Below are 22,291 nucleotides of genomic sequence, written 5' to 3'. Positions count from 1 at the left end.
GGCTCATTTTTAAATGTGAAACAGCCACATTTTATTGCGTGTACAGCAAGTTCACGAAGAATCAAAAAAGTAACTTCTCTCTCCTGCTGTCACTACTGCTTACTGTTCCTCCACCCGAATCCACGCTGCTGCAGAGCACTCAGTCTCACCTCGCCATCTCTGTACTGAGGCTGCACAACAAGTGTCTCTTTCTTCCTGCGACTCACAAAGAGCCACATTCATATAGGAGAGAGAGAGAGAGAGAGAGGGAGAGAGAGAGAGGGAGAGAGAGAGAGAGAGAGAGAGAGAGAGAGAGAGAGAGGGAGAGAGAGAGATTCAAACTCACACTGTGTTTCCTAAGAGATAAACAATCAACAAACCAGGAGAGAATGTACGCCACATAAGTCAAAGCTACAGGGAGTCGACGGTAAATGTTGGGCTGTGTGTAGTGTTTATCTGTATTTGTCTGTGTGTGTGTGTGTGTGTGTGTGTGTGTGTGTGTGTGTGTGTGTGTGTGTGTGCAGAATGGCGAGCTGTCACCCTCCATTACAAATACAAAACACCTCAGCGCCGAACACTCTGACACTCGGTGGTTGCGTCTACATATCCAGCCCGAGGGGGCCGAGACGGAGAGGGGCAGTAAGGGGGGGGGGCGTCCCTCTTTCAAACTTTTTCTTTGGCTCTCCTGGGCTAAGTGGGAACTAACAGCACATGCTTAAGGACGATTAGCATCGGCCCACAGGCTCTTGAGTTGGCAGCAGAGGAGGACGGAGCTCGCGGACTCCTTGGCTGTGAGAGGAGACGTGCGAGGACTGGTAAACGGGGCTGACGCCTCCCATCAGCCCGACTGTGACCCCACATGACTCCACCGAGCCAGCCAGCACCACCAGAGTGAACCAACAAGCAAACCGTCAAAAACCAAAGATGATCCTTTAAAGTTTTAGAGCGTGATTTCGACCAGTGGTTCTCAAACAGGAGTCCTTGAGGGACTGTCACTCTTTAATTCACTAAACAAGTGAAGCTAATGTAAATAAGAGTTATTAAAGTAAGAATTTTGACCATAAGTTTCACTTTTTCCACGATATATTGTTTCAGGAACAACATTGTGCATGTGCAATGGTCACATCGCAGGACGTGCAGTGTTTTCTAAGGCAAATTAACTCCCAACATATCGTGCTACTTTGCTGCTTGATACAGAAGTAAAACTTGCACTGTTTTAAAAAAAAGCATCCTAAATGCAAAAACATGATGGCTAAAGTCAATGTCAAAAAACACTTTTAATTAATTCACATACATAATATAAATCTTTAAAGATAGCATCCTCATTCACATTGCCTTCTCCTTCTCTATTTCCACGACTCATGTCACCGACCAAGACTTCCCCTTCCCCCCTCAGAAGTAATGAACAGTCCCTATCTCTAACCACCGAGGGAGGCCGGCGCGGCGTCTAGGTGCAGGCACAGGACGCTGAGTCCAGTTAAAGTCCGTCTGAGGTGTTTATGTGACGAAAAAGCTTGACTTCCATTAGCATTATCTAGGTGTGTTAATCCAAATTGAGAAATTCAATTTAGTCCGATTTAAGTCGGACTAACTTGTTAACATGTATAGTGTTTTAGTCGTACTTAAATGATAATGCCACTAAACTTGTATAACTAACATCATGTAAACGTACTGACTGACACAGACTCTTAAGACCTTCTCCTGCCCTCCGTGAGGCCCTCGCTGCCCCTCACTAAGCTCCTCTGTGGGTGGAGCGCAGATATCAGCCCACATACCACATCTTCACTGCACAGTCTCACAGAGGTGCAGTGTGTCGGAGCGACCAGAGGGACGGAGCAGAGAATACGGCGAGGAGTCGACTGTGATTCACAGGGAGGCAGAATTACTGGAATGATTTCCCTCCCATCCCTGATACTGAGCAGCGGCCTATCTGCCCGCATGTTTCCTCACTGATAAAACCGAAATCCATGACAACCTTGGTGTCTGCAAAGAGCCCACACTGGCTGATGGCAGAGGGCCTGGACAAACATAAGAGACAACTGTCACAAGAGATTTTCTGCTCTGGACAGAGGCCACGGTGCTGCTCGCCCCTTCACTCCCTCTCCCTCTCACTGCCAGGGATATTTATTCATATGCAGAATATTCTATTACAGCTGCGTATTCTTCTGAAATGATCCCTAATTAAACACGTCAGAGGTTTTCACAGTCCCACAAAATGGCACAAAGATTAACAAGGGAGTGGACTAATCATAGACTGTACACGGGAGGCTAATGCTGCAGCTGAATCTTTAATACAAAACTGAAGCTCCAGCAAAAACAGACAATCTGTTGCATCAGTGCACTTAAACACTAGTCAAACTTAGGTGAAATACTCTGCATACACTTCTTGTATCTGCAACTTCATTCTTTCGGTTGACAACTTGTGACCACAAAGAAGGTTGAAATGAAGGTTAGTCATTTACTGAGAAATTTGTTTCATAGTTCAGCACTCCACGTTGCTGCAGCGAGTGCACGTAATCAATGATCCTCCACTTTACACCAGAAAAAGAATTCAAATGCATCGTTTCATCCTTGAAGTTATCAGAGGAAGAAACACCTCGACACTAGGGAACTGCGATATGATGAAATATATCATCTGATGATAAAAAAAACGTCTAGCGTTTCATGTTATGCTATATCGTTTAATCCCATGTATGTCATCTGATAAAGTTTTGCGTCCGTCCACATGGTCGAGGGGGCGTCAACACAATGCACAGCACCAAACCAACAAACATAAAGACACCGACCGGCCTAAAAACGAGGGGGAGCTCGTACCCAAAAGTGGGGTTCCTTCTGTCGTTTGGACGTGGTTCAAGTATCAAAAGTCAGAAACAGAACGAGGGGTGGGTGAATATGTAAATATAACTGATGCATCACAGCTTGTCCCACGTGCACTACAAACGGTTTGTGCTGCTGTACTGTTTTTGATATTAACCTCATACAATGAAATCCTCCTTTTTGCGCCCACCACACTACACACACGTGAAAACATATACAACATATTTAGGTATGTGAATACAATATGTCTTTTTTCTCTTTCTAATGCCTTATTAATTAATTCTATGTATATATTTTTATTCTTTATTTTGTCTTTGTACTTCTTCACACCATGGGCATGGAGGGAAACATAATTTAAATTCCTTTATGTCTAACATACATGCCAAAATTGACAATAAAGCTGACTTTGACTCAGTCACGAACATCAAGTATAAACTGTCTCATTTTTTTAGCCACCAGCCTGAGACTCGCTTCTTTGTTTTGTTTTTCCCTCTCTCTCCTACAGCTCTGTGCCTCCCACACACACAAAAAGAAGCAGCAAAAACCTCAACACGTCCTGCCCGAGACGAGACCGATCCTTCAAAATATCAAAGGTGGGCACTATCCCTGCAGAAAAAAACAGCGATGTCTCAGTAAAAAAGCATTTTTCATGCCTTAAAAAGCCACTAGAATAACAGTAATATTGGGTTGCTAAATCACTACTGGTGTTATTGATCAGCTGTCTGCAGCCTCATATACCACGTCGCTTTGGAAACACTGATATGATACGTAAGAAATGTGCAAGTGCAAAGTATAAGTGATTCGCAAAAAACACACATTTTCTGTCTTTGGCGACTGAGCTGCCAAATCTGACCCCACAGGTCAGGTGCAGGTGTTACTTTTGTTATTGATTTACTTGTTTCCATCATTGCGTTCATTATTGCACGTCTCCAAAGTGCCAATAAAGTTTTTCATTTCCACCATTTCATTTTGAGATAGTGGATCTGTTTGACAGGCCCTGTATATTGATTTGATTGCTCGAGCGTGCAGCAGAATTTGGGCAAGAACTGTCAACTCGAGGCGGCGGGCCAAAAGTGGCATTTGGACGCTACTGCCTGCATAGTGGACAATTAAGTCGCCATGGATACAAGACTCACTGAGCCTGTTAAGTTCACACCAAACTCCTGGGCGGTTTATCCTACACAGCATTTGATAACGTGTTTTAGATGCATCCAACACTTCCTCCGCCCTGCCTCCGTCCTGCCTCCGCCCTGCCTCCGCCCTGCCTCCGTCCTGCCTCCGTCCTGCCTCTGTCCTGCCTCCGTCCTGCCTCCTTCCTGCCTCTGTCCTGCCTCCGCCCTGCCTCCACTCCTTAATAAACAAATGGTCACTGTTTGTGTTTCACAGCAGGAGTTCAGCTTTATTTGAGCTGATGTCATCTCCACTGTTGTGTTTACTCCAGCTGGTATTGGCTAGATCAATTTGCTGGATATCAAACATGTTGACTTTCATCCAATCAGAGGCAGGATTTTTTTCTGATATAGTTAAAATTAACTCTCTCTAAAGGAGACATCACACACCCATTTATTTCTCCAGTCAAATGAATCATGATGCTGACACCATCATATCGCTGCTAAAGGGACAGGATTAAGGACCCGTAAACATGCTGCGTATTTTTGCAGCCTAAAACCTGTAGTTTTTCTTGTAGACTCAAATGCGATAATCTACATCATCTCAAAAAATAAAAATAAGGAACAAGTTTAGAACTGAATACCTAAATGTAACTAAGGGACTGTTTGTAATTTGTGAGGGCTGAGCGATAAAACGATATCAATATCAGTCACGAAATAACTTTTCCTCGATTAAAATATGAGATGTCGTCGACAGAATGTCGATAGAACGTATTCAAGCCATGTCCGCTCCGCTCTCATTCTTCGCCGGCTCTGCTCTTGAAAATGACTTTCTCTTACAAAAATGCAATTTTCCCAACTTTTTGTCTGAAATTTTTTTTTCTGAAAATGCACAAATCAAATTTATCTGTAGTCACATCTCAGCCTTTCATAACCTCAGGTAATGAAAAACAAACAAAAGAAATTATCGGTCATCGGTGTCGTATCAGCGACGAGAAGCTGGAAATTATCGGTTTAGCAGTATCGGTTGAAAAAATCATTATTGTGCATCACTGGTTATGATAACTTCATATCTCAGTCACCTTTTAGCTTGACAAAAATTATTGCGATAAGACTTTTTCCATATCACCCAGCCCTAGGTGGAGGTATGTCAAATAATTTTTTAAACACTGTGGAGGAACTTATGAATTTTATTTTGGCTTCAAGGGCGGGGCACACAACTATGAATGGGTGAATTTATATTTATCTTATAGCCATTACAGCCAATTACATTTTTATAGCCATTTTTGGTGATTTTTTTTCTTTTTTGGTGCTTTTTAAAGAAACAATGTTGGCATTTTTCCCCTTTAATTCTTTAAATGATTTTTAAAGAAATAAAATTTGGCCTTTTTTTTTTTTTTTTTTTTTAGAGATTTTTAAAAAAATTTAAAGGTGATTTTTTTCCTTTGAAAATATTTAAAGAGAAAAAACACCAAATATTTTTAAAAGAAAAATATTGACTTTTTTTTTTTTTTTTTTTTTAACAATTTTGGTAATTAGAAAAAAAACATGAAACATGCATGCAAAAGAAACATGCATGTTGTCTTTGTCTGTCTGGAAATTTTGATTTTACAAATTCCATGACTTTTCCAGGTTTCTCATGACCATACAAACCCTGTAAAGAGCAACTCAGCCTGCAGAAACATGGAGGCTCTGCTCTTGTAAGTATATCAGAGTATGAACAACAGAGATGTATGAAACTTGGAGGAGCTGGACGCCTACAGAGGACGAAGGTGAACTGTGTCAGACAGTCGCACACACAGATATTACATCTCTAACTGTCACCGAATTCGTCTCAATGTGTCATTTAATTACTCACATCAACTGCTGGTGAAAAAAGGAGCTAATGCAACACTTAAGCCAGAAAAAAGGAAGTGAGCTTCCTCCCACAGACTCGTCCAACTTTTCAAAATGACCTTGGCTTTGTAATGATATGCTGCGCTGACGGTGCATTTCTGCTCCTTTCAGAAAAAAGCTTTTTCTTCCTTTTAATTGATACGTAATGCAAGAAAAGGGTGCATGTCGGTCACAAGAATTTCACAAAAAAAAAAAGGCGTGTTCTACCTTAAATAATCCGATGTATAGCCTTGGGAGCGCAAGACTTCCTGATCTCGATATCTCTCTATCCAATAATGATGAAACAACAGAATAAATCATCGCAGTTACCGCCTCGGGGAAACAAAGGGCACTGAGTTTGAGTAGATTTATTTGCAATGACTCACCAACAGTAAGTGTAGCGCTTCTCATAAATTATGCCACTGGTTATCACCCCGCTAAAACTACAAAAAAAGGAGGAATGTCTATTTCAGAAGTAAAAACATGCTTTTAATAATACATGAAAATTCTGCCTTAATGGCTCACAGCAGAGGAGTTCAAAGTTCCATTCGAGGAGTATCGGGATGCAGCGCGCCCGCAGGCCTACCTCCAGGAGGAGACGTGCTGAGAGAGAATCGAACACCAAATCGCCACACTCGCCTTCTCCACGGGGCAAAGCATTAGACACAGAGCAAGGTCGCACACCTCAGAGCGCCACACTGGTGTCGGTTGCATGAAAAGTGCACTGCTGAACAAATTTTGAGACCAGGAGGTAACCTCTGGAGAGTTCACTGTGACGATAAAGTCTGTGGAATTATGAGACTTCTGGACGTCTCTCTTATCAGTAACGTACAAAACAAAACCCATTTCTATGCTTTTGCTTTTAGTTAATTCCACCTTCTATTTATTTGTATAGCATTTTATCGTTGTTATGTCTGGTTAACTTGTTTTATGGGCTTTTATTGTTTTTACTGTTGTTGGCTGATATTAAATATTTTTATTTATATTTCTTTTATTTGTCTTCAACCTCTGGCCTGTCTGCAACTTATTTCCACAGTAATGGTATCCATGTGCTGTATAATGATTTTATTTTTATTTTATTTATTTATATTTTTAGATTCTTTTATTTTTAAATGTATATATTTATATATATTATAAGGATTAAATTTTTAGCACTCTGGCATGTAAAGCACTCTGAGCTGCTATTATTAAATGCAGAAAAACTACCAAAAATTAGCGAAAATAGAAAAGGGAAAATTAAAAAAAAAATATATATATATATATATATACATACACACACACACACACACACACACACACACACACACACACACACACACATATATATATATATATATATATATATATATATATATATATATAAAGACAAAATGCTTAAAAGTAACAATAATTCTGTAACACAATTTTCAATAAATGATTATGATATATACAAAGATATGGACATTTTTCCTAATTTCTAAAATATATAATTATCTAAATCTATATATTTGTGGTAATTTGTGTGCATTTTGTTGCCTTTTTCCCATGTTTTTGAAGAAATAAAACCAATATGCTAAATTTGGTGGTAAAGGTGTTACAACATGAGACAATAAGATCCAGGCTGAAAAATACCAAAGTCACCCTTAAACATTCCCAAAATGATGATCCATTAGATGTTGTGTAATCACATGAAATATTAGGGCTTCGGTATCACGCCACAGGAGTTTGTGATATATAATGCATGAATTCATGTGTTTAATCATAATGAGTCATGTATTAGTTATGCATCAATTAAGCATTCAGTGTGAACTTTAATTAGAAAATGTTACTTTGAGGGCGACATGATTCCTGCTCATGTTAACTGTTACTACACGAGCTTCATTCTTACCTTTGCCGGAGCTTTGATCCTGTTGTTGTTATTGTGGGAGGCCAGATCGACGTCTTCGTGGACGCGGTCCAGCAGCCACAGGAGGAACTCCAGGGCGTCATGTTGGGAGTTACCACGAAACTGTGAGCCGTACTTGGACACTATAGTCTAGAGAGGAGAGAAGTGTCATTTTTCAGCACAGTCAACAGAAGAAAAGGTTGGCATTGTACATTTCTGAAAAAACCCCACAAATTTATTACATTCTTATGTTTCATACTAGAGCCCGATTTAGCGAGTCAGTGCTTTGTTTCCAGTGGCTTTTTAGGCACCAAATGTGGGTGTTTTGTAGCAATTCAGCACCGATTTTTCAGCAGGGAGAGCTGAAATCAAAGTGTTTCTTTTTTATGCCTTCGTGCCAGCAGTAGTTGTGGCCGGAGGCTAGGGCTGGGTGATAAGGAAAAAAAAGTCTTATCACGATATTTTTTTTATATCAGTCGATATCAATATATAACGCGATACACATCAAATCACTATTTGTGTCAAGGTTCCCTTTGACTCCTAAGTGAGATATGAAGATATCATAAGGTTAATTTTGGTTTAAATATTTATTTTCTGTCAGACATTGAACATGACAAATATACTGTAGAACAGGCGTCACCAACTGGAGGACCTATTCTACTAAAATTCAAAGAGGTCCAGTTACTAAAATTTACTCACAGCAAAGGTCCGAACCTCATACCTAAAATCAATATCACCATTAACTGAACATTTTTTTTTCATTAAGATTAAAGAACAATTATTCTGCTTCTTTTTGTGGTTTGTTTTTTGCCCTCATCGTTCACTGACCATGGTGTGTTGGAGTGTAATAATTTACCGCCCAGCCCTACCGGAGACACTGTTTTCAGGTTGTCCATCCATCTGTCCCATTCTTGTGATTGCAATTTCTCAAGAACACCTCGAGAAAATGTCTTCAAATTTGCCACAAACGTCCACATGGATGATGAACTGATTTTATTTTGGTGGTCAAAGGTCAAGGTCAAACGTCACTGTGACCTTGCATCAGTCCCATTCTTGTAAACACATTATCTCAGGAATATCTTGAAGGAATTTCTTCAAATTTGGCACAAACGTTCGAGCTGGCTCAAGGATGACCTGAATAGATTTTGGCAGTCAAAGGTCACTGTGACCTTGCATCCGTCTCATTCTTGTGAACCAGATATCTCAAGAACACCTTGGAGGATTTTTTATCAGATTTGGCACCAACGTCCAAGTCAAGAATGAATTGATTCAGATTTTAGGTTAAAGGTCAGCATGACCTCACAAAACATGTTTTTGGCCTTAACTCAAGAATTCATGCTGTCTAAAAAAAGAAATAAAACAATGAAGTGATGTAATTTTATATCCAAAGGGTCAAAGGTCAACCTCAATGTTATATTTTAATATTATGCAAAAACACTTTTTTGGCCATAATTCAATTTCATATCTGAGGATTATAAGGGAAGACATTTGGTCAGATACTGAGCTGGTGACACAAATCTTGAAACAGTGCTGACTGTACAGATTTTTAGATACTGGTTACGATGGATGTGAACCGTAACAGAGCAATTTCACTGGTTCACGGAGGCATACAGCCGAGAGGCGGAAATTCTACTTTTCCAAGACATTAGTGCACTTCCATCTTATATTGTGCCAACAAAACATTAACAAGTTTCAATGTATCCACAACGTAATAATCATTAAAATGTCTGTCTGTAGTTTGCAGAAATGTACAATCACAACATTTTTTTCTGCTTGTTGGGCTACATTAGTCAACAGCAAAGGCGTAGGCTGCAGGGGACATGTATGAAAGAGGATTTGGGGTCCTCTACCAGAAACACTTGAGCATAAAAACATAATGTCCTGCATTGAGGTGAATTTTTAGGCACCTATTGTATAGCCTACAGCTACATAATTACTAAATGACGTTATTTCATAAGCAAGGAAAATGGCTCAGTGCTGTAACAATCCATGAATATATTCATTTCATCTAGAGAGTCCCATTTCTGTCTTCACTGAAAAACAAACACTGTGGTGTTTTAATTGGCTTTTATAATGTGACAGCTCGTTAGAATTAAAGCCGTAGTGGCTACCTGGAGAAGCCAAAAAACACAGCCTTGCAAAAGATTTCTCCAACGAAAAAATGTGAATCTCAAGCACTTCTTGTTTTTTGGTTTTGACAGCTCGGGTGTGCGTGCTGGGCAGCTCTACCCCTTCTCCACAGAACGCTGATCAGAGGAATCCCAGAATTGCAAATCTGCACTAACGCTCTTCACGCTTCCTTCGTCTCCACCTGGCCCACGCTCTGACTGATGCAGAGTCATTTCAGATTTTGGATTTGCAAAATATGCCTTTGTCTCAAAAACATGCTTGTTAATAAAGTTTAACTGTCAGAAAGCATTACCCCTTTCCTTCTCAAGAAAGTAAATATCTGGAGAAATTTGCCTTTATAAAAGAAGTGTGAATAACATTCGTTTTTAAAAGTAGGCTGAAGACTACTTTAGCTCACACTCAGTATAATGTGACTTCAGATGTGAATGGCACCCGACTCAATTAGGCGGGAATTAGCTGCATGAACCACAGCTGGCAGCATGCAGAAGCAAAGGCAGTGATGAGAGATTATAGCAGAGGGAGCAGCAGACTGTAATCATTGCTCCATAATCCACTAATATGTGATATGCCTCTTATAGCTATTACACCACAACGTGATGTAGCATGTCTGATGATGAAGTGAGAGGCCTGTCGCTGAGGAGCTGCTGGTCGATTCTCAAAAAGACGGGCAGAGATATTGAATTTAAAAAACTCTTTCACTAGAATTGCCGCCTTCCGGTTGCATGCCTCTGTGAACCAGTCAAGATGCACTAAGAGTTTATATCGATGTCTGTAAAAACACGGATGCTGCACACACATCTTTAAACCTGTAGCACCAAAGATCTACAAAATCAGCACAGTTTCAACATGGACAACCAAGATTAGTGTCACCATTTCAGTATCTGACCAAATGTCTCCCCTTCTGTCCCTGGGATATGACGTTGAGTAATAAAAGTGTTTTTGCAGATCATTATGACATCACAGTGAATTTAACCTTTGACCTTTTGGATGTAAAACATCAACACTTCATTATTTATTTCATTTATCCTGTGCTAACCTTGTGTACAATTTTGTCACAATTAACCAATGGCATCTAAAGTTATGGTCAAAAATATGTTGTGTGAGGTCACAGCGACCTCAGACCTCAAAATTTTCACTGTTGAGTCCAAGTGGACGTTTGTGCCAAATGTAAAGAATTTCCCTCAAACCACTAACAAGAAATCACATTCACAAGACTGAGATAGACGAAAGGTTTCAGTGACCATGACCTCTGACCTCCAAACTTTAATCAGTTCATCACTGAGTCCAAGTGGACGTTTGTGCCATATTTGAAGAAATTCCCTCACAGCGTTATTAAGATATCACTATAAAAAGAGTAGGATGGCCACAAGATCCCAGTGATTTTTACATTTGACATCCAAACTTTAATCAGTCCATCATTAAGTCAGCAGATGTTTGTGCCAAATTTTTGGGAACTCCCTAAAGGTGTCACTGAGATAAAACATTCACAAGGATGAGATGGACACAAGGTCACAGTGACCTTTGACCTCCAAGTTTTTAATTAGTTGAGTCAGATTTGAGGAAACTCCCCAAAATGGTTTGAGATATCGCTTAGATGGACACAAGGTCACACTGACCTTGACCTCTGACCTCCAAATTTTAATCAATTCATTGTTGACTCCAAGTGAATGTTTGCGCCAATTTGGAGAAATTCCCTAGTGGCATTATTGAAGTATCACATTCACAAGAGTGTGATGGACGCAAGGTCAGTGACCTTTACCTCTGAACTTTAACCAATTCATTGTCAAGTCCAAGCAGATGTTTGTGCCAAATTTTTGGGAACTCCCTAAAGGTTTCATTGAGATATAACATTCACGAGGATGAGATGGACACAAGGTCACAGTGACCTTTAACCTCTAAGTTTTTATGAATTCATTGTGGAGTCCAAGTGCCAAATTTGAAGAAACGTCCTAAAGGAGTTCTTGAAAAATTGCATTTACAAAAATGAAACAGATGCAAGGTCAGACTGGTTTGACCTTTGAACTCCAAATTTTGATCAGTTTATTGTTGAGAACGAGAAGTGGGTGTTTGTGCCAAATTTGGGTAACTCCCTCAAGGAGTTCTTGACATATTTTGTTCACAAAATAAGATGGACGCAAGGTCAATTTGATCTTGACCTTTGACCAAATTTGTTGAGTCCAAGTGGACATTTGTGGCAAATGTAAAACAAATTTCCTTAAATTATTTATATCACATTCGAGAGTGGGACAGAAGAGTTCACAGTGACCTTGACCTTTAAGAGGTTACAGTGACACTGTCACATTTTAATCAGTTCATCATTGAGTCAGAGTGGATGTTTTTACCAAATTTGAAGAAATTCCTTCAAGGCGTTCTTAAGATATCACGTTTGCAAGAAAAGGACAAATGGATGAACAACCTTAAAGTATAATGCCTCCGGCCACGTCTATCCCAAACCCAGAGGCATAACAAAAAGCACTGAAGAGTCCCAGAGCAAAATGAAGCTAAGTGTTTCTCCAGTGCAGCACAATATAAAGCTGCAGGTGATTAAACACAAGATAGAGCAGACAAGTCTACTCAGATCAACTCTTGTTTCAAATCGAGCTAAAACAGGGCTGTTCAGTAAGAGCAGGGTAATATAATAATGAGTAATCGTTGGCAGTGGAGCCAGCACTGCGTCTTCAAAGTCGTTCTTCTGAGATGTAGTTACTGACAAGTGCAAAAAGTGAACATAAAAATTCATAAACAGAGAAAAACTGCTGGTGGAGTCTTGGCAGAGCGATAAGGTTCTCTAATCTTCTCCTCTGATCTCGTCTTGAAAGTGAAAGTGAAGCTTCCTTTGCCTCTTCGATCTCAAAGTCAAAAAGTGATGAGTGTTGCAATCCGACTACAGATCTCTGCAATCATTTTAAGAGAGGTCGACTGCAAAATACGACAGGAAATATAGAGCTGCTTGTTTGATACAACTGGACAGCTGCCTGTCTCTGCTGAGCAACGTGAACCTAAGAGCCAGATGTACTGTGAGACATATTTTTAATATGTAATATTTTCACTTTAATATTCGATCTGAAAGATTTTCCCCCCTCCTTAGAAAAATAAAATAAAATAATGATGAGACATAGATTTGTGTTGTGACAAAATAGTTACCTGAAAATAAAGGGAAAAAATGTTTTAAAAAAAGTAAAAAATAAATAATAAAATAAATTTACAGATGAAATTATTATTATTATTATTATGAATATGGTTATACGAATACATTTTTTCATGTTTTATCCCTCCTTTAGCAGAAAAAAATTTGCACATTTACAAGAAATTGCCTAAAAATATAAAAAGTTTAAAAACAAACAAGAAAGTGACTGCTGCTGAAAAAAGTATCTATTTTCTTCTGTAACATAATTTTACATGTATGAAAAGACAAGAGAGCTGCAGGAGAAGGTTGCATTTTTACATTATGCCGTTTGTTTTGGTTTTTTCTTGCCTTCTCTTGATCTCTGACAGCTTTAAACATGTATTCTCTGGAAGTTTTCCATGTATTTTCACACACATACATACAGTTTATATTCTGTCATACTCGACATTACAGCAGATGTTTCTCAGTCAGACTGACTGGTGGAGTCTCAGTGCAGTCGGCTACAGCAGATCCTTTTCAAATTAATGCCCCCGAATCCTTCAGGGTTGCTATTAACCGTGAGCACGACGGACACACACTAACCTAAAGCTGTTGTGCAGCAAAGTAATAACAGTAATTACCTTCAGAGGCTTTTGAAGGTGGCAATTGTCTCAGTGATATAATTGAGGTTTTTTATTGCTCTCTGTGGCATAATGGCCACTGGCCAGTTTGTAATGTGTGTAATCATCGAACTAAGAGATAAAGACGAAAGAGGAAAACACTCTTTCCTCTACATCATTTAGCTAATGGTATATATTTTAACAGCTGAACTACTAATTTTTAGCTCAGTGTTTCAGCTGTTCACTCATTATTTTAGATGACTTACTGTTAAATTAGTGATTTGTTTTAACCATATCCAACACTTTTATCTATTTATATGTTACTGTTTTCTTACTATTTTAACTTTCACTCATTCATTTAAGTAATTTTAAGTTTTTTGACTTCTTTTTCTCTTTTTTGCATGCTCATTGTTTCTTTAGGACACGAGCAAATCGATGATAGACTGCATACAAATACTGGACGTAGCCATCATCCACTGGCTGGTGTTGTGGGACTGTTCTTTATTTATCAGAGGAGGGGGGCGGCTGGATTGTGACTTTTTTATTTAAATTAAATATAACATACTACCTTTTTAAGTTGTATGACCCTCACCTAAGCCAAAATTACAAAACTCAAGTCTCTCTTTAGTGCTTACATTTTTTAAGTCCTGACCCTTTTTGCAGCACCCCTCCCCCTCATAAATAACAAACAGTCCCTATCTGAGGGAGGCCGGCGCCGCGACTAGAAGCACGCACAGAACGCCAAATCCAGTTAAAGTCTGACTGAGACGTTTACGTGATGGAAAAGCTCGACTTCCAATCAGATTATCTGGGTGCGTCAGTCTGATTTTGAGAAATTTGATTTAGTGCAATTTCAGTGGGACTAACACGTTTACATGTATTTTAAAAGCCCAGTTTTAGTCAGAAAAACACAATAATTCGACTTTTTCTTAAATTGTGTAAATGTACAGACTAGACCAATAAAACCAAAGACAGGAGTGGGGTCGAGGCAGTTGGTAACAAAAAAATTAAGCCCCTCTAATCTTTGAGATTTCTGTACACTAACTACTGTAACAACATCTGTTTATCACCTCTGCCTTCATTTTTTGTTATTTTATTTAATTATTTTTTGTGTGTTTATTTAAATTTTTGTTTGGTTTGATCTCCCTTTTGATTTTGTGGTATACCATCTTTGTTTTACCATATAAGACTATTAAATTTATATGTAATATCTGTTATAACTGAAAACCCCTATAGACACTGTTAAAAAAACAAACAAAAAAACATCATGACTGCTGTACTATACATCTAATCTGACTCACTGCAACCAGCAACATAGATAATCATTAAAAATCAACAAGGAGTCGGCAAATATTGACACATACCTGTGAGCTGACCCACTGTCGTCACATCACACACTCACTTTCCTAAATCAGTATCCACTGCCGGGAGGATGACATTCCTGCCCGGCTACTCCCTTCTTTCTCAGGCCTCTCATGTTATGGAAACCGATAAATTGGCTGTTGAGTAACTGTTTGAGTTTCAGGCTTCGTCCCCCGTGCAGGCCTCTCTGTGCAAACACCAAACACGCCGCCCTGCCAGGGGGGATGCAGAGAAACGCACAGGAACTGTCCAGATCAAAAAGCACACATCTGCTCCCAGGTTGAAGAAACTCAACCCTTCGACTGCAGCGTCAGGGACGCATCTGTGAGAGGGGGAGCTCAGGACGCGCCGAGCGGCGCAGAGACACGACGATAGAAAAAGCACCTCTCTGCTCCGACAGGACAGGTGGTGCTGGTATGTGGCAGAGCGCCAGGTACGCGCCAGGACTTTGTTGTTTTGTTTTTTCTCCTGACTGGGACTCTGCAGCCAGCTGACCCGCGAGGAGGCCACTGCTGACTCATTAACTTTGAAGAACTTTTGATCAAAGAGGATGATCCCACATTTGCAGAGGACATGTACATGAACAGCATAATTCATTTACAATAAAATAAAAAAAAATGCAAAGTGTTCGTCCTGTTGGAAGGGTAATCGTCAAAAAAAGAGATCCCTTTCAACACTTGTCCTTTTATCGTTTCTTATCAAAATTCATGTGCGGGTGCTATAGGTAGTCCTTTTATCCGGCCGCTTTAGCTGAACCTTCCCGATGCCCTTCTGACAAAAACACCTGACGTTCGGAGGCCTGTGAAGACTGCTAATCAACTAAAGGCAGCGATAGATTAATTGAGCATTTAAATTAAGGGCTGATGCTTTCAGGGGGACTGTTTATGAGCGGTGTGTGCTGTCTGCAGTTCCCGCAACTGGGAGCTAATTTTGCCTCTCAGACACAAGCCTCGGAGCGATCTGATTATTTTATAAAGCCTCCCTCCAGGCAGCTGTGGTATTACTCAACAGGCAATTTCAGAAGGCCTGAGCTGCATGAACTCTGGACCTCCTACGGTCACAAACCGCAGCCAAGAGGCACAGCGGTGTGTGTTTGTGTGTGTGTGTGTGTGTGTGGGTGCTCTAACACAGGAAACATCTAATCACACACAAGGGGGAGTGTTTAGTGTTTTTTTTCTTTGAACCTATCTTTAAATCTTGGCAAGTTGTTTCCATGCTGCTCTCTCTGATTGCTGTCCTGAAAATATCTGAGTCTCGTGAGATAAGAGGAGAATAAAAGTGTAGAACTGGGGGAGTAAAGATGCATGATATTGTTGGGTTTTTTTTGTTGCTGATATTCAATATGCTGATATTCTTGGACTCATTTTGGCTGGTACCAATATATGCACACGTTTTTCCACCTAATTGCGGAGAACATTGATCTTTCCTGTTGTGGAATAAACATATTACGTCTACTCTTATCACGATGGTGGAAAGTCTTTGTTTACCCTTTGAATCCTGAGCATATTGGCTTGATTTATGTTACAAGCATCTAAAAAGGAAATAGACCAATAAACAAACAAAAAAGACCTCAAGACAGTGCTATTTTTTAATGTAGCATAATTTTAAATATGTAATTAAGAGAATTATGAATATAGTTTTGGGGACATTTTTCTCTAATAACTAATAATCCCCGTCAGCTCATTTTGTTATCATTTTCTTGTCACCTTTTTCTATTTTTTGCAATACGCAGGACATTTCTTTGCAAGTTTCTAATCATGTTTTTCCAATATTTTGAAAGAAATCTCCACAATTAGGGTTAGATACTTGTGAAAGGCTTTTAAATGCAGAACAAGAAAAGTGATGTCACTCCAGGATTGAAGGGGTTAAAGCATCATCTGCGTGTCAGATCGGCAGAAAAGTTCACTTGATGCTGATATCTAATGTTTATCTGCCAATATCGATTACGTGCCAATATATTCCTTATTCCTATGGCGAGGTATTGGTAGTACGGATTCTGGTTGACCCGGGTGGTCGAGTCCTTCAGAGACCACAACAGAATAAAAAAGAGAAAGAATCAATAGGCAAGTTTCCATTACAGATTTGTGCAAAACTTGAGCGATATTTTCTAAATGTCGATAAAACACAATTGTGAGTTGACTGCATTTCCACCGAGGGATGTACTGCGACTTCTCCTCTCACAAAAAAAACTAAGAAGCATGGCGATGTCCAAAACATTAGCAGCTTTATTTCTATTGCAGCCACCGCACTAGCGTCATTATTTCCAATCCAAGGCCACGTAGGCGTGTTTTATAAGAAATAATGCAAAGGTGAGCCTCTTATTTGTTGGAGCAGCCACGTTTGAGTGATTTCTGGGAGCTGATAGTCCACGATTTCACAGAGGAAGTGTGGATTCAAAACTTTCTCAGAGTTATGTGATGCAATAACAGCTCTTGTAGCTCCTGCTGCATCATGGGAGCCAGTTCCTACTGACAAGCACATAGACATCATGTGACCTAGAAAAGACTAAAATTTCCATTGCAGTTTTGCCAAATATGGTTTTTCACCTGAAATACCACCTCATGTGAGCATAAAAACTTTTTTTGCAATAAATGGACATGTTTCCATTAGGCATATTTTATATTCGCAAAGTTTAATTTACGCAACTTGAGGGTTAATGGAAACCCACCTACTGTTAAAATTGTTTTGGACTGTGACGGCTGAGTTTTCTACACAGCAAATCTCAGGTTCCTCATTACGACATATTCAAGTGTGAGGAAAGTGCCAGTACAGTAGGGGGTCAGGATGGTTCCTGTCGCCACACTTGTACCCTTTTCTTACAGCCTAATTAGCATTTCCAAGAATAGATCCATTGTGGAGTTTTTTTGTTCCCAGCTCCATATTATCTACTTCTTGCCTTGAACTATGGCTCAAAGAAATGCAGAGCAAAGAGCTGCAGGCAGATAAAGTACAGTTGCTTTTTTTTCTCACTCTATCTCCAGCGTGGGCAGAAAAGGAAAGCCTGAGGGTCTCCTGATAGGGCTGTGTCGCAGCCCTGATCCTCCGGGAGAGGAGATCCTTTCGTGCAAAGTGTTATAAGTAAATCATCTCCTCCCTGAGTTACAGTACTTTGCATCACAACTTCTTAATAAACTGAATGTACAGTTGAGCAGTCACCCGTGCTTCTAATAAAACAGCAGTTGGTGCTGCAAAGGACGTGATGATTTAGTTAAACCTTTTCATACCTGGATCGTTATCAGTTTTCTTGCGCTGTGTTCAGACGCCTTTCACAAGTGTCTAAACCTCTGAAACCTCAGAAAAATGCTCCAATTCATTTTTTTTATTTGGAGAAAAGGCAATGAGCAGCTAGAAAAGATATGTGAATTTGTCAAAAAAAAAAAAAGAAACATTGGGAAAAAAAGGTATAAGGTGAACAAAATCATAGCAATATTTCAATTATAAATCTAATCATCATACATGTATTTAGTTATTCTACAAAAAAAGTATTATTTCAATATCTTTTTTCTTTTCTTTTTAAAGTCCTTTCTCAAGGTCATTTTCTTTTTTTCTGGCTTATTTTCAGTTCATTATCTTGTAACTTTCTGTAAATTTCCTGCTGATGTTTTGGGCCATTGTTCCCTTCTTCCACCAATGTCTTTGACAGAGATAAAGCCAATTTGCTCGGGTGTTGAAGAGTTAAAGTCATCACGCATCTATGGGCGATGTTCAGTCTGGAGCTCGTTGTCGTAATTACGGAGTCACCTGCTGACCCCGCGCCCTCAGACCGCAGTGACAGCAGCCTCGTTATCACCTCGCAGGAAAACACCGAGGTGACAGGGTGAAGCGGTGCACGCTTGTTATTGCATGTGGGAGAGAACGGCAGCTATTCTGCTGGCAATTAGAGCAAACGATGTAAAACATGACACATCGTCCTTTGTCCGAACATTACATTCAGACCGTGCATATCACAGTGGTGTCTACAGCAGTCAGTGTGCACAACATGTGATTACTAAACAGTAAGCCGACTCTGCACTTTAAAGACGTAGTTTAAGAGTATTTAATGTTAACAAATGATTCTGTAAGACTGCCCTTAACTTTATAACATCACCATTACTTTTCATCATAAAGCCGCTTTCTGTTATTAAAGGGTAACTTCAGCATTTTTCAACCTGGACCCTATTTTTCATGTTTTTGTATCTGAGGGACTACAAGGAACAACAGTTTTTTAACACTTTGCAACCTGAGCAAACTGGCTTGATTTCTGGGAAGAAAAAAAATCATGGGAAGAAGGCAGCAAGCAACTCAAGAAGAAACTACCCCAAAATTATCAGGAAATTAGGAAAAAGTGCAGGAAAATTACCTAAAAATAGAAAAAAATAACAAGAATTAGAGTTGTTAAAACAGTAGAAAAATGGCGCAAGACAGCTTCTGTGAGTTTTATGTTGTTGACTTTAAATGAAGTGCGTGTTATGATGATTAAATTGTTTTTACATGGAGTCTGGTGGGTTTGGTGAAAGGAATTTCGGAGCTGTTTCTGGTCAAACAAAAAGGATCTCACTCTTTGTCAAAAGGTAAATCTCTGTAGGGATCCTTAAATAATGTTACCAGGCACTTATAATAATAACTTGAGCCTGTCAGTGACAACAACAAGCGCTTTTTGTTGTTTAGCAAACAGCCCCAAAATTGCTATCCAAAACCCTCCAAACTCCATTTAAGAAAACAGCATTTTTAGCATGTACAGAGGCGGCATATTTGCATCTAACTGGGTTAATTAGGAGTTTATTTCAAGTAAACCAGAGTTAGTAACTGTTGGAACAGTGGAAAAACAAACAAAGATGATTTTTATTAATGATATATTTCTGATACTTTTGAATAAAGTGTTCTTTATGATGATAAAATTTATATTTATTAATATAAGCTGTTTCTGGTTAAACAAAAATGATCCTACTCTTTTTAGAAGCTTTGTCTCTGTCGGGATCCTTCCCATAATATTGTCAAACACTTAAAAGAACAATGTTATCCTGTCAGTGACAAGAACAGGCAACTTTTGTTTTTCTGTTTGACTAAAAACAGCCTCGATATCGCCATCTCAAATCCACAAAACTTCATTTAAAAAAATAGTAATTTATCACGAACAGAGCAGCGTATTTTCACATCTAACCGGATAAATTGAGGGTTTATTTTAGCCAAACCAGAGATAGTGATCATTTAAGTGTTATTTTGTTTCTTTTGACTTTGAATTGTGTGTGTTTTATGATAAAAAAATACAGTTTATTTAAATGGAGTCTGTCGGGTTTTGTGATGGTGATTTCAAGGCTGTTTCTAGTTAAACAAAAAGGATCCTAATCTTTGTCGGAAGGTCTCTCTGTTGAGATCCTTCCCTTAATATTGTCAGACACTTAAAAGAACAATGTGATCCTGTCAGTGGCAAAAACAAGCACTTTCAGTGGATGTAAATTGACGCTGCACATTTGCCCCTAGTGGTTACACTGCAGCCCGTTTTGCAGGAGCTCTCTGCATGATATTGGATAAATTAAAAAAAAAATGTTGCTCCTATTACTCACTTAGACACAAAAACATGGGGAAATGGACCCAAGTTGACAAATACCAAAGTTACCCTTTAAGCACTGAGCTCATGTGCACCTGTAGACTGGTGTTTTTGGGTGATGTGTTGCACTTTGGGTACCTTAAAGTCCACAGACAGCTGCGGGGTGTACTCCAGAGTCCACAGAGCCCTGACAAGTGACGCCAACTGCTCCGTGACTTCTCCCTTGGCGAGCCGCGTCTCATCACTTTTCACCACCCCGTTAATCCTGGTGTGACTCAGGTCCAGCTTGTACCGCTCCAGCCCCAGGTACTCCGCCAGCAGGTCGGTGTTGCTCAAACACTGGACCACGGCGTTCATGAAACAGGTGTTCCCGTGGTTCTTCAGCCCCAGGACGCCCGGGATTTTGTCCGCGTATTGGTAAAGTAGTTTCTCTCTGCCGGTGCACAGAGACGAGGACGTACTCGAGGTGTTTTTCACCACGCGGTCCCAAGTCACCTGTGCGTCCTCCTTGATCATTCCCGAGCCGGCGCTCAGGGTGCAAGGTGCGCCATTCCGGAACCCCCCGTCGTCGTCCTCCGCGTCCTGCGCGTCAGCGTCTCCAAAGTGGGTCAAAGTACCCAAAGTTTTGATGATTCTGTTCATAAAACTCCCCACAGACTTCAACGATTTCCTCCTGAAAAGCTTCCCAGATTTCGGCTTTTTCTCTTTGCGCTTCTCCTCCTTCGATGTCGGCATTTCCTCCTTGACTCTGCTGTGTTTCTCCATGACGGCGCCTCTACTCCCTCGCCCGTCTATTCTCAGACTGATAATTGCGTAAATTCCGACGCCGGTGTGTCACTTCTCCGCCAGTGTCCCCTGTCCGGATAGCAGAGGGAAAAGCGCACAGAGGTGACACCATCGCGGAGCCAGGAGACACAACAGCTCACTGTTATTCCGCCCTGCGCTGACGGTAAACCTTCCTCATCCATCGCAGCACTTACTGAAGGCGTTCATTATCGCTCCGACGCCGCTGTCACCAGCGGCATCTCGTCATGCCCCGCGCAGCACGAGCCGCTCCGCCGTCCAGCTGCAGCACTGAGCGCTCCCCTCCCATCGCTCCCAACTTCTCCTGGAAAAAAGGCTGCTGATTGTGTGGCTGCTCCCTCCCACTTTCCTGCACATGCACGAGATAAGAGAGCAGTGCGCGCTGTGTGGGCTCGTGTGGTCAGCGTCTCAAACCAGTCTGACACTGAAATGGGTTTTAGTTTACTTTCTATCAGCGGTGGGAAAGTACTCAGATCATTTACTTAACTAAAAGTAACAATGCCAAAGTGTAAAATAGCCTACTCCATATCAGTACTTTAAGTCTTATCTAAAATCTCATCTGAGTACAAGCACAGAAACATTATTAGCACTGTAAAGGTTCTTAGAGTATCAAATGTGTGAGTTTTGCTTTGGTTTTTTTGTTTTTTGGGGTTTTTTTTGGCAGAAATATTCCCCCATGACCCCAGTTTTATTATATTCCATTATCAGTTTCTGATGTTGATACTGATACATGTATCAAAGCATACCATTTTACTGTTATATGATTGAAGCACATGGAGGACGAAAATAAACTAAATAAATGTATAAATAATTGAATGAATATGGAAATAAATAAATATGAGAATAAATAAATGTTGAAATAAAGGCAAAAATAAATAAAGAATAAATTGATGAATAGATAAATCTTAAAATAAAACAGTAAAATACAGTAGATACATGCATAAATGTATAAAGTTGATAATTAAGCAGTACATAAAATTGATTTACTCTAATAATATTGTATGTGTCTGTATGTTAATGAAGTAGGATAACCTAATCTTTGCATTTATTACTTTATTATGTATTAAATTTTGTATTTATTCCAACATTTATTATTTA

General features: G+C 39.8%; 1 protein-coding gene across 1 annotated transcript in view; it reads right to left on the bottom strand.

Moving 5' to 3' along the window:
- The window catches only part of usp43b (ubiquitin specific peptidase 43b), a 96,161-nt gene extending 74,647 nt beyond the window's left edge, over nucleotides 1–21,514 (bottom strand). Inside the window, exons 1-2 of the mRNA XM_042504290.2 lie at nucleotides 20,528–21,514; nucleotides 7,648–7,794 (exon numbers count right to left, since the gene is read on the bottom strand). Of these exons, the coding sequence (XP_042360224.2) occupies nucleotides 7,648–7,794; nucleotides 20,528–21,154 (774 nt within the window). The 5' untranslated portion in view covers nucleotides 21,155–21,514. The remainder of the gene's footprint in view (nucleotides 1–7,647; nucleotides 7,795–20,527) is intronic.
- Nucleotides 21,515–22,291: the final 777 nt, after the last annotated feature.

This window comes from Plectropomus leopardus, chromosome 18 (genome assembly GCF_026936395.1).
Source record: "Plectropomus leopardus strain MGB_pleo_1.0 chromosome 18, ASM2693639v1, whole genome shotgun sequence".
Classification (NCBI taxonomy): domain Eukaryota; kingdom Metazoa; phylum Chordata; class Actinopteri; order Perciformes; family Serranidae; genus Plectropomus; species Plectropomus leopardus.
The sequence above is the reverse complement of the archived record's forward strand: the minus strand, read 5'-3'. Positions and strand labels throughout refer to the sequence as shown.